General features: G+C 41.3%; 1 protein-coding gene across 1 annotated transcript in view; it reads left to right on the top strand.

The window, feature by feature from the left end:
- Positions 1-13,125, top strand: part of LOC111079662 (discoidin domain-containing receptor 2-like) — a 128,933-nt gene that overhangs the window by 115,075 nt on the left and 733 nt on the right. The window contains exon 15 of the mRNA XM_041592421.1: positions 11,397-11,559. Coding sequence (XP_041448355.1) covers positions 11,397-11,559 — 163 coding nt within the window. The remainder of the gene's footprint in view (positions 1-11,396; positions 11,560-13,125) is intronic.

The following is a 13,125-nucleotide window of genomic DNA, read 5'->3' as shown; positions in this document are numbered from 1 at the left end:
CCCGTGGCCGACTCTCTGCCACCAGCTGCCATATCCACAAGCGCCGGCAACAAAACGCGTTTTCGAAATTTCAATTGGTTTCGATTTTGGTATAATTTGACAAAAAGCCTTTTGCCCGCTGTCCATTGCCCGTTTTTAGGCGCCATGGATTTACGTTTAAATGACCAACGCAATTAGTGGAACGGATAACGGCATAATTATTAATATATGTATTGCCGAGTGGGGGAGGGGGGCTTTACAGGGCGTGTACACTGTACAGCAGTGTAAAGGGTACCCATCGGCCCATTGTGCCTGGCCATGCCTTTGTGTAGGGGTTATAAATATAATTGATTTAATCAAACAATGACAGAGATAAATTACAAACAGAGGCGAGCATATGGTGCACAGCAGTGTGGGGGGGGGGCGTGGTTTGTTATTTTAAATAACTGTAATAAAGAAAAACAAAGCAAAACATTAGAGGGGTTCGATGAAGAGATAAGAACCTATTAAATCGAACCCAATCGCACAACCCCCCGGCAGTAATTAAGCAACTGCCACGCCACTGCTTTGTGTTCTCCTGTTCTGTTATTTTTGTTTTTCTGCTGCTTTCCCCTTGCCTCTTTTTCTTGCATGCCGTTTTACACGGCATTATTAGTAATCGAAATAATTTTGTTTATAAATGCATGAGATATTAATATTCAAAGTTATATCAGAAATCATAGAGGTTGGCCATAGAGGTATTCTATTTACAAACTTACTGCCCACCCGCGCCCCTTTCTACCATTCTACACATTAGCGTATTATACTCCAGCATCGGTAATCTAGTTTATTGTTTCATAAATATGCAAAATTATATATCAGAATTAAGTAGTGACGGAGGCTGCCATTTCCATGTCTCCTACACCCCCTCAAGTACCCTATTTACATGGCAATAATTTATTAAATTGAAATTGTTAATGGCATATTATGGCCATTATGGAAGCGGCTTTCATTTATTTTAATATGCCATCAACCGCCCCACCCCACCCACCTCTCTCCACGGGCATGTACTTCACCCTTCTCCCTTCTGTTTTCAATCAATTGTCATTTGCATAAAATCAACATTAAAATGTCGGCTGCCCCCCAAAAAGCCCATTGGCGGCCCCTTGGCGACCTCCTTCCACACACCTACGGGCAAACATTTTTAATTAAAAATTTGCAGCAAAAATTGCAACACAACATGCACAACATTCTTCCAAAGGGGATTTGGGATTTGGGGGGCAGGGGCTGCTCTGGAAAGAAGTGAAAGTCACTAAATATTTGGAAAATGAAAACTGGAAAACTGCTGCAACGCAGGCGGATGAGCAATAAATTTTCCAACAACAAAAGAAGTCTCGAAAAATATACTAAGTGTACACGAAAAATGCGCATAAATTAAGCGGGAAAACTTGGAAAATGCAGCGATCCAGTGCGAAGCAGGAGTGGTGGCATGAAGGCGGGACGGGGGGGTGTCACCTAAAGCACTTTCTACGCGGAAAGTAGTTAAAGTGAAAGCGTTGTAAATTTGCATAAATGCAAATTTTCACCTGTGGCAGAGAGAGAGAAACGAGACCCGAGCCGGGGTTCATCACCCACTCACACGGAAAAACCCAAAGCCAAGCTAAGCCAACCCCGCCACGCCCGATGCACTGTGCACTAATGAAGTAACTAAGAAGGCGTGGCAGCCAGAAGTGGGCGTTTGAGCGGGACGATTTTGAGTTCCGTTGGGCATTTAGATGCAGATCTTGGGGAGAGCGCGAGGGAGAGAGAGAGAGTGAGAGACAATCAGGATCAGGTCTGAATATTCATCAGGGAGCAAAAACTCATAAGGAAAATGTGGCTTTCATTTCGAAGCTAAGTGGCATACTCGTATCTCTAGTTGGTGGATTTCTTGCAGATATAAAGAAATAAAAAAAAGTCTACCCTTCCATCTCCATTAGACTCCATAAGACTTGATTATGTTACGTGATTCCAGTGCGCATTACGACATTTATGTTTATGGCAAACTTTAATTCCAATTTCCATCAAAGCAACGAATGTCCTGCCTGGCCAACAAGCTTGCCCCATTAGGGGGCATCGTAGGGGAATGAATGCACATTCCCAAAGTCAATCAATACGTTTTGATAGAGAAACTACTTCCGGATGGCTGCACATTATTTCCTGCTATCCGCTCCGATGGCCTCCCTCCCGAACAGAGAGAGAAGAGATTGTCCGTCCTGCCATACGACAGCGTCATGGCAACGTCATGTCCTGTGGAGCAGCAGCAGCAGTAGCAGCAGCAGGAGCTCCTGCCTCTGATATGAAAGCGGATGTGTGGATGCTGATGCGCGCGCTCTGATGGTGGAAGCTGATGCTGAAGTACGGCGAGGAGTACCGACGTTATTCCCCCCATTTTATTTGCTCGCATCGCGATGTCAAGGGTTAAATGGATGCACCTGCAACCTGCAGCCACTCCGCCCACTCCTTAATTTGACCTTTATTGGCGTTCGTTACCTTGCAACATCCTCTGCTCTTGCACCCCCCCCACCCAACCCCCGCTGCTGTGTCACATTCCACCTCTGATCACATTTCACAGGGGAGAAAGCTTCCCCTCCTAGTTTCATTTCCCTTTTCTTTTTTTTGCATGCGTTGACATGTGAAATTGTTGCACAAGTCTCCGGGCGATGTTTGCTCTGATGTTTGTAAGGGAGGATGTGATGTGTCCTGCCAGCATTCAGGCAGCCAGGGTGGCAGGAAGGGGTGGGACTGGGGGTGTTGATGTTTTAATTAATGGCCAATATGTCAACTGCATTCAAATAGGTTAAATGGCTGCCAATCTCCCAATGGAAATTAAGATAAAAGTGTGACAGTGGCTGTGGCAGCAAATGGCAGCCAGGGCCAGCAAAAGTTGTTGCACAATATAACATGCCACTTGGGGGGCAACAATGATTAAACGCAATAATTGAATGCACGAATCAAATGCGAGTACTTTGCTGTGTTACAACTAATTTAGAAGTGATTGTTTTTGAAAGGCAAATGAAAGATACAAAGATTATGGGAGTCTCTGAAAATATACAAAGATTCCAAAAATCTCTGAAAATTTATAGCAGTACCAGAACTTTTTGGAAATTTATAGAATTATCAGAAATCATTTAAAAGATGTGAAAATTCTGGGAAATCTCCTGAAGTATTTATGTAAAAATTACAGCAATCACTTGAAATATATGAAAATTTAAATTTAAACATCAACCATAAGTAAAATACAAGGATTCGTTGTAGAAATTGTAGAAATTTCTTGATTACTTTAGTTTTATGATCTATAAAATTGTTGGGAATGAGCCAAGGTTTTTCTCTTTGATTTAGGGTTTGAAAACTCAACTTTTTTTTTCTTTTCTTCAATCTTGCTATAACTTGTATCCAATCCCCTAGATTTTTGATATTTCTGTAGATTTTATCACACTTTAACAGCTCAAGGTAATTTAACAATTAGATTATATCTTCAATTAAAAACCAAAAATTAATAATATTTTCATAGACATTCCCCACTTGCAGCCTCTCCCAGTGGGCTAAACATCCCAATAGCATCCACTTTTTATGTAGAAATCTCAAATCCCAAATCACGTTTGACCTCAAATCCCAAAGAAAAAGGAAGATAAATATTTCATCTATTTAGAGGCACAAAATCAATCGGCAAATGTGGGGGAAAAACCAAAAGGGAAAGCCAAAACCAAAACCAAACAACAAGCCATAAATGAGAAATGGGAGGCCATCATAACCTTTAACCCCAAAAGTCAAACATCAGATAGAGATTGAGAGACAGAGAGAGATGGTGATGGGGGAAAGGAGAGGGACAAGCACACTCTTCATCATAATCATTAGCATACATTTACGGGCTTGACCCTCAAGTGCTTACCCAATGGCCTATTATGTGCTTTCGTTCGGTTGCTCTATTGGCTTCCCCATCCCACGCTCCCTACCACCCGCTCGTTTGTCTTTTTGTCCAAGGATCTCTCCACGTTCCACTGTCCCCGAGCAAGGGTCACTCTCTTCCTACCCCTCTTTCTACAGGACTCTCTCCCTGTCGCTTTGTCCTGGCAAAATGATAATAGTTGTTGTAGGATGACTCCCAAGCACATATCCCATATACAGACACAAGGGTCACCCTGCCACTACAATGATGAGGCTGTACAACAGATAAAAAGCTACGGAAAGAATATTTCACGGCATACTGATACTTGGATGCTCTTTCTGTATGAGTTTACAGGGGAAAACCACTCTAGAAATCGAAAAGAATATCTTGAAACAACTACGACAGGGACAGGGTAAGGTTTTCCTTTTTGCAGCATATTTAAAGTATTTCCCCCTAGCTTTTCTTACTGAGCACATCTCTACCCCTTTTAATGCCCCTTTTACTTTTCGAGCTTTATACATTTCACGTGTTTTTTATGCCCTGAAAAATTATTTGTTTATGTAAATAATTCATATAGAAAATTTTCTATCAGTCTTTATATAAAATTTCCCTTATTTCATTCTCATAATTAATTTTTAAGCATTCTTTCTCTATAATTTCACAAAGATTCTCCACAACTTCCAACCCAAAAAAAAGTGCTTTCTTTTTCTTCAAGACATTCCACACCTCATAATCCATATCCGCCACTAACTTGTTATAGTGTATACCAAGAGAAAACTCATCTCCAGGCCCATGCATTTCATTGTACTTCCTTTCGCGTTGGGTCCCTTCAGTCGTCCCTCATTCATTGGGTCCCTTCATTCAAGCGTTTCAATTGTGCGGAAAAGTCGGATATACGCGAAGTCCGGCTCCGGCTCCGGCTATGGGGTCCTGCATCCTACATCAGAGTCCTTAGGAGCCCAGTGTCCCATTTCACGTTCGTGGAGCTACCCCTCTCCCTCTGCTCCACTCATCATAAGCTTATAAGCTCGTTTCGGCCTTGTCCGTTTCCATGTGTATTTCCAACTCATAGTTTCGGTTCTCTGCTCTGCTTTTTTCCCCCTTTTTTTTTCAATTTAACATCCGTTTTTGTGGCTACAACATGTCCATTATGTTGATGATGTCCTTTGACAATATGTCCTGTCCGGCAAAAGTCCGCCACAGAGAACGGGGCCAGAAAACGGACAGCGGCGGCAGCGTGTAATATCCCAGAGTTTGGCGTTTGTGGAAGAGGATGAGAATGCTGATGAGAACGATACAGAGTGGATGGATACTGAAGGATACTGGGGCAAGGACACTTTGTTTGGTGCTTCGCTTGAGGTCCTGTTTTCTCCCTCTTCGCTAAAACTGATTTCAGTTGTTATTGTCTGTGTATGTGTGTGGCTTTTCCGGCTTCAATTGTGGCGGGGAACTTAACTTTGTTGCCTTTTTTTCTGTGGTGATACAGACTTCATTAAACTACTTTTTGGTTAACTCTTTTTTCAGTTTTGTTTTTTATAGTGTGGTTTACTCTTTAATTTTTATTTTTAGAATAGATAGATAGATATAGATATTGGATGAGAGGAGGTTAGGGAGGTTTTTGGCATCCACAAAATCCACAATACGTTTTTTATAAACGCCGGAGGAAATAGTTCTTTATAGATAAGCGAAGACTAGAAATATATATAAATATTAGAAATGTAGCATTATCAGCAATATTTATAAATATTTATATTTTATATTTATTATATTTTAATATTTTTTATATATTTTATTTATAAATATTTATAATATAAAATGAATAATATACTCCTGAATTAGTGAATTAATACTATGACTATGATGAAAACGCAGTCAATCATAATAAGAAATATCAGAAACAAACAAATAATCTTTTGAAACAAGTTTTTCTTTATAATTACACATTTTAATGGCCTTTCAAGTGCACTTCTGAGGCGATTTCCATCCTCAATCGCTTTTAAATCTCGCGCTGAAATCCTTCCTTTTCTTAAGGGTGGCATTCTTAACCCCTAACCGCATTCCACTCTGGCTGCCGTCCCGGTTAACCCCAACTCGTGTTTAATTGTTTGTATTTCTTGCTTATTGACTGAACGACTGACCATCGGGCCATTGGAGCAGCACTTCAGCTCCAGCTCCGGCTCTAGATGCTCGATGCACTTAATGTCCGTAATGTCGGTGGCGTGTCCGTAATGGCCTTTCATGCTGTCTGAAGTCTGAAGTTGCTGTCGCCTTAATTAACCCGCTAAAGCCTCCTGTCCCGGCCAAGGGCTGGCACGTTCAACCAATTTATAAACGTCCGTCTGTCCGTCGAGTGTCCGTCCAGCTGAATGGAGATGGACAGCAAGCAAACACCAAAGCAAATCCACAAAAGTCGTTCATTTGCTTCGGGGGACTCGCTCTCTCTCTCTCTCTGGCGAGCGCTCTTTCGCTTTATTTATATCCTTTGTGGAGGAACGATATCCTGGGATCCTTCAGGGGTAGAGTGCGGGTGGGAGGACAACTAGAAACCCATAACTATATGTTTTACTGACACATTTTAAAAGTGCTCCTCCGCAAGTTGCTGTTGAAATTTATTGTTATTGCGTTTGGTACGCGCACTTTCGTATCCTTTTTTTCTTGCTTTATTTTTTGTCCCCTTATTTTTATTTTTATTTTATTTTGCCACACACACAAATCCAAGGACATTTTGTTGTGCATTTGTGTTAACCTAATATGCTTGTAATTGCCATCTGGCCGGGATATCTGCCCAGAAAAACAACATATAAAACAGTACCAAAAAAAAACAACAACAACAATACTTTGCAGAACAATGAAAATGCTCTCTGGTTGTTGTTTTTTGTGTAGCACTCGTGTACTCGCCACTCGTATCTGTATCTGGCACACAGCCACAGTACGAGTATCTTGTTAGTGAAAGTTGAAAGCGAGGACCAAGGACGCGCAGAATGTAGAAATGTTTTGCCACTAGATTCTGTCCATTGTTTGCTTTTTGGCTTTATATTTAGAGCAGCTAAACAACTATCCAACAACAGACAACAAATGCTCAGAAATTGCTTTAATGGCCCACCATTAAAGGTACTTTTTCCAGTACGAAATTATTCCCAAAAATCAAAAAAAATAAATAAATAAATAAGGAGTAAAACTAGTGTAGACTTACCTTACGTTTTAAATGATCAAGACATATCGAAAAATGAACAGAGTGCACTGCAGTGCACTGCTTGGTGCCTGACACCTCTTGCCGTCTTTTTGGTCATCCAGCCTTGTGTTAATTACTGCCTTTCTATAAATCTGAGGGACATATTATTGTTTTTACTTTTCACTCGCTTTAAAATGTTCACTCACTTTTTGCCGAAACCGCCCGGCACCGCTTGTCGTCTTAAAGACCATTCTACAGTTACACTTGTCCTTATCACAGAGTGCGATTTCTATTCCGCTCTTTCAACAGTTTTGCGGGACATTTTATTGTTTTTAGTTTTCACTCGCTTTAACAATTTCACTCACCTTAACACTTTCACTCACTTTTTGGAAATTGTACTGCTTGCACTCTCCCAAAAAAAACTCAAGCTGGTCCCGTTATTTTACTTCGCCTTCTTTTCACTGGAAACGAGCGTGTGAAGCAGCGGCGAAAGTGCGACGCAATTGCCATTTTACGGCGCCTATTTTCACAATGAAATGAATTGTTTTCACACTTTTTCGGCACATTTTCATGTTAAACATTTGCTACACTTATCACATGTGTTTTTTTATAATTTTCCGCACATTTTTGACTATTTTTCAGGACCTTTGACTCCACTGCACGTGCATCTGCGCCGGGAGCTTAAATTTGACTTAGCTCTCGCTCTCTCTCTCTCTGAACGAGCGTAGGCGGTGAGAGCATTTGAGAGTGATTTTGCATTTGCAATGTGTGTATGTTTTTGCTTTTGGCAGCAAGAGTTCAGTTGAAGAGTAATTATCTTTTATCCTCTCTTCACACTTGTTGCTATGCAATGACTTGAAGCGGGTGCGAAAAGTTAAGAATTCCTTGAAACAGCGCATCTTTGCTGAGAGGATCTAAGAGCGAACGACTTTGCTTTTGCTTCTGTGTGCGTTGCTTGTTGTTGTTAATTCATAGACATGTATCATTGTTTATGCTCTGCAAGAGCGAGAGGGAGATGAGGAGTGCGTGGAAGAAATTAAGCAGTGCTTAAGAAAATAGCGCACCTTTGCTGAGAGGATCCAAGAGAGGCTTTGCTTTTGCAATGTGTTTTTGCTGTTGTTGTGTGGGAGGGTAACGCAGTGCGTGCGTTGATGAGAACTGCTTTGCCATCAATTTCAAAGATATCGGAATCTTATCTTTTCCCCAAGGAATTCCTTCTTAGCTGCGAATTCTCGGGATCATACCTTAAATTCCAATGAAATTTCAGTCGAAATTGGATGAAATTCAATCGGAATCCTGGCCGCTTTCAAGGATTCCTTCTTAAATGGCTAATGAAATATGAAATTCCCACTCGAAACAACTTAAAGACAGCAAACAGACAATTCCTCACTTAAGTGTTGGACTCTTTGGGCTGTGCTTCGCTTCTCACTTTACCATCCAACCCCGGCACTGAACCCTGGGGGAGAGCAGAAGGCCTCGACGGTCGACACGTGTCGAGACGTCACTGTCAATGGATGTCAAAAGCACAAGAATGGAAATCCTAGCCAATCCATAAACAGCGCAGCGACAAGCCTACTTAACTACTCACTCGGCAAGCAACGGACGACCGACACTCGATCTGGTAGAGAGCAAAGAGAGCTCTATATAGCGGATATAGTATAGGTATAGCGGAGAGAGAGCTCTCCCGCTACCTCATTGCATGTTTTGTGAAAATTAAACCTTTCACTCAACTCAAATCCAAAGGCAGACTCAAACTGTTGTTGCCACGTCTTCGTGGCAATCGAAATCTATAGCGCAACGAAAATCAGAAAATGTTTTGCACCCCCCCCCTACACCCGCACTCTTTCGACAGTAATATCCTGCCATATCCCGGCTCCCCTTCATGTGGTTTATGATTCCGTGGGGCAGGGGGCCGGCCTAAACGCATTACATCGTCGAGACAAGGGCCTCCCCCGTCCGACTGTTCGTCGCTCAGTCACTCAGACAGCACTCGAAGCTTACATTTTATTTGTAATATGACAGCACTTCCATATCCTTTTTCAATATTGAGAGAGGCAGGAAATTATGCACGTCAGGACCTGTCTGCTTATGTCTAATGCCCCGTCCACAGATCAGATCATACGGGGGATGCACATACCACATGCCACACACAGTCCACAGCATGAAGCCCCCAACCGGTATGAAATGAGATGAATTTTGGTCCTTTTGCGGGTGGGTCACACCACACTCCTGTCATGTGTTTGGTCTTTGCATATTTGATTCCATTCGTCAGTTAATGAGTTTGTCAGATAATCGTAACATCGGTTACGCCCTGAACATTTGGACATTGATTTGTATGGAAAACTAAACATGTGGCCAAGACCATTTCCTTGGCAATCGTTCCACACATCCTTGATTGAGGTAGAGAGTAAAATGCAAGGAAAATTGATTACAAGTGAAGGCGAACTCAACGAAAAAGGCAACTGAAATAATTGAAATTCAATAAATTTTGATGAGCGCTGAAGTTAAATCAATGAAAATTTTGATGGAAGATGAAGTTTAATGTAGAAGCAGATGGATGATTGGCATACAGGTAGGGTAAATATAATTAAATTAGAGATAGATTTGGTCTATAGACACCAGTTCGTATGGCATAACCAAAGGTACTAGAGAAATCTATATACCAGCAAGAACGTAATAAAATAACGGTTGAGGAATCTATCGATGGGCACTGTTACAACTATTTCTTCTGTATATATTTCTTCTGGCTATATTTCTACTGTTCTAAATTAATTTCTTTGTAGATTTTTTATAGATAAAAATTGGCATATAGTTTTATAAAGTCAGAACGATATTCATTAACTTACATGCTCTCACTCTTTGCACCAATTAATACCCAGTACAGTCACCACTTTTCACTTTAGGGATAAACCTTCAATTGTGTTCATTCTATTTGAATTCCTTTTAAATTCTTTAAATTTGTGCACCCCTTTGATATTTATTTTATTACATTCTCCCCCCCCCTGTGGCGCAATGGCGTATTCAATTGTCCTCGAAGGTATGTGTCATCAGTCATAACCACGAAACTGTCCTCGTATTTGCTTTTTACTCGTGACTTTTACTCCTTTTTACTCGTTTTTTTTTTTGTTTGTGCTTTGTTTGTTTTTGTGACATCAAATATCAAATGTTGATTGTGTTTACCATTTCATGGTTTCATTTACTGGCAGAGTCCCCTCCTACTACCATTCAGTGCTCTCCAGTACTCTCTCCCACACCTTCGTTCATTCTTCCATCCACTGCCCACTCTTTCCCACTTCCCGTTCCGCTTATATTGTCATTTTCACTGATGCTTGAACGTTTTTTGATCCCCCTCCGAGTTGCCTGCCCTCTCATTCCATCTTTTTCTGTGGCATTTGTGGCCCCCCCTCTTGCCAGCTTCTTCTCAGTTCTCTTGGGGTGTGGGTGAAACAATAATATGGGGCGCATGAACAGGGGAGAAAAATATAAAGCTGCCAAACGGCTGCTGTTGCCCTCAGGCGGGCGTTGCGCAGTGCAACGGGCATCGGGCATCCACTGACCACTTGGCAGCTTCACAGAAACGTAATGTGAAATCTGCTTGGCAGCCAAACGGAAGCCACAGTGGGCATATAAGAAGGTTGTGTACCCTTTGGAGTACGGGCGCAACGAAGATTATGTGTAGATTTCCAGGAATATCTTTTTTAGGTCTGAAAATTATATCTTTATGTGTTTTAACAATACAAAATAAGCCATAAATCTGAATTTTCATATAATCCAACAATTTTCTAAGCAATTTAATGCATTTTTGGCATCCAATAAATCGAAAATTAAACTTTTTGTTCGTTTAAAAAAAGAAGGGTCCAGCCTGTTCTATAACTTCCTACCAACTACACATACCCCTTTCACTTAGGGTATTTACTCAAAAAGAAAACAACATCTATCAACCCCTTTTTGGGCGCAAAGTAGATCCGTAAATCCGATGAATGGTGGCGGTGGGGCGGCCAACGCGACAGCCTGGGGGGGAGTTGACGTTGCCGTTGCCATTGCCTCATTTGAAATGCATGTGCGACGACAACGTCAGCGACAACTCTGGCGAAGCAATCAACTTCGTGTTGTTGGCCAAAAAGGAGCATATCCTGAATCCGTTATGCTGACTCCTTGACTCTCGACTCGACTCGACCCGACCCACACTCTGATGTGTGATGTGGTGTGGGTTGGTTTTTGGCTTTTTGGCCTGCGGAAGTGTTTGCTTATTTAATTTCTGGTATTTTTAATTGAATTTTCAATGTCGACTGCTCTCTACCCTCTGTTTTTTTTTTTTTTGTTGTATCCTTTTTGCAGGAGCTGCATTATTGGCCCCGAGCTGAGCGTCAAGGTCTGCTCCATTGGCACTGTGATAAATCGATCGGCCTATATGTCGGACTATTGCCAATTGGAGGGCACCACTGGCAGGCAGACACAGCCAATGCCCATACGCTGGATGTCCTGGGAGAGTGTGCTATTGGTAAGTACGAAAATGTATATAAAAAACAAAGCCCCAAAGTCATTTGAAAACAACTTTAAAACGTTCGCACAAATTAAATAATCCATTAAAAAATAAAACCAAACTAGATAAAATATCTTTTGCCACCATTTAGCTTCTGCCAGTTATCTCTGACTCTGACTGACAGTTACCCCCAATTAACCGGCACATGTTTCGAGTACATTAACCTCCGCACAGAACCCACAACTTCACAGAATTTTATTCCCCAAACGAATGAACGAAAACAGAACCCAACCCAACCAAAAAACCGAACAAAAAAAAAGACTGCGGCTAAGAATACAACGAAATAAAAAAAATAGGAAAGTGGAAAAGGAAACCAAAAACCGAGTAAAATATTTTATAAATCCCCCAGCGAAAAACCGCACTAAATAAATTAATTAACTACACGAAAAACGCAGAGAAAGGAGAGAGGTGGAGGCAGAGGCAGCGGCAGCGGCAGCGGCACAAACAGAGGCAAAGGATGGGCTAAAACAAACCCAAATGGAGCGACATGTATAAAGTTTCCATCAAGAGATACTAGATATAGGGCCCCACGCAGCATATACCCAGTTTCCCACATGATATGGGATCAGTGAGAGGTGAGGAGAGCAGAGAGGTATCCATAGATGTGTAGACACTCGTGTGTGTGTCTGTGTGTCTGGTTTTTAGAAGCTGCTTTTGGAGAGTGCCTCTGGCTGCCCCCCAAGCGGCAAAGGGAGGGCTGGCAGTAAGGATATAACCCCTTGGTATGGGTGCGACGGGCTCTCTGTGTATATTAAAAAGCGCAAAAGTTGCGTTACAGGATATTTGTGCACATGAATAGGTTCGGTTCATGCTCTGTTCTGTTCTTTTCTGTGCTGTTCTGTGGCACAGGAACCGCATAATCCTTAAGCCAAAAAGCATGTAAACAAAATCAAAAGGCCTTTTGGCAATGAAGAGGATTTCTATTTTCATAGCAAAATGTATTCGGTTACCAGGTTTAGGGGTAGGGTAGTGGGGGGATTATAGTGTAGACTGCTCGAAAATAAAGTCCAATTTGTTTAACATAACATTTTTGGTGGATAGAGATTTTTAGGGCACTTTATTGTTGGGATATGAGAAAGATATTTCTAGTAGATCTACGGGCATGTAAAAAGAAAAATTGAGGTGTGTATCGATAGAAGAAAAATACGCCATAAATAAGAATCTGAGGTGTAGACAAATACGAAGATATTTGTCTCCACGTTGTATTAAATATTTCCATCAATTTACCAAAACTCAAGGTGATTTTTACATTAAAAATTAAGAGAGAAAAAAAGCCAGCAGAGTCTGCCTTTCCATTGACACTCAAGCAAAGTACCCAGACATTATGTCTACCTTTTCTACAAAAATTAAAAGGCACTCGATACATTTTACACACAAAGTTAAGAAAAAAATCCCTGTCGAGGCTGTCTTTTTCTTCCAGAGTGGCTGAGCATCAAAGGGTGGATTTTCATGATGATATTCACGACTTAATATGTAAATCATACGTCTGTAAATTAATATAATATAAATATTAATATGTATTAA

This window comes from Drosophila obscura, unplaced genomic scaffold (genome assembly GCF_018151105.1).
Source record: "Drosophila obscura isolate BZ-5 IFL unplaced genomic scaffold, ASM1815110v1 contig_179, whole genome shotgun sequence".
Classification (NCBI taxonomy): domain Eukaryota; kingdom Metazoa; phylum Arthropoda; class Insecta; order Diptera; family Drosophilidae; genus Drosophila; species Drosophila obscura.
This window is presented reverse-complemented; position numbering and strand designations above follow the sequence as displayed.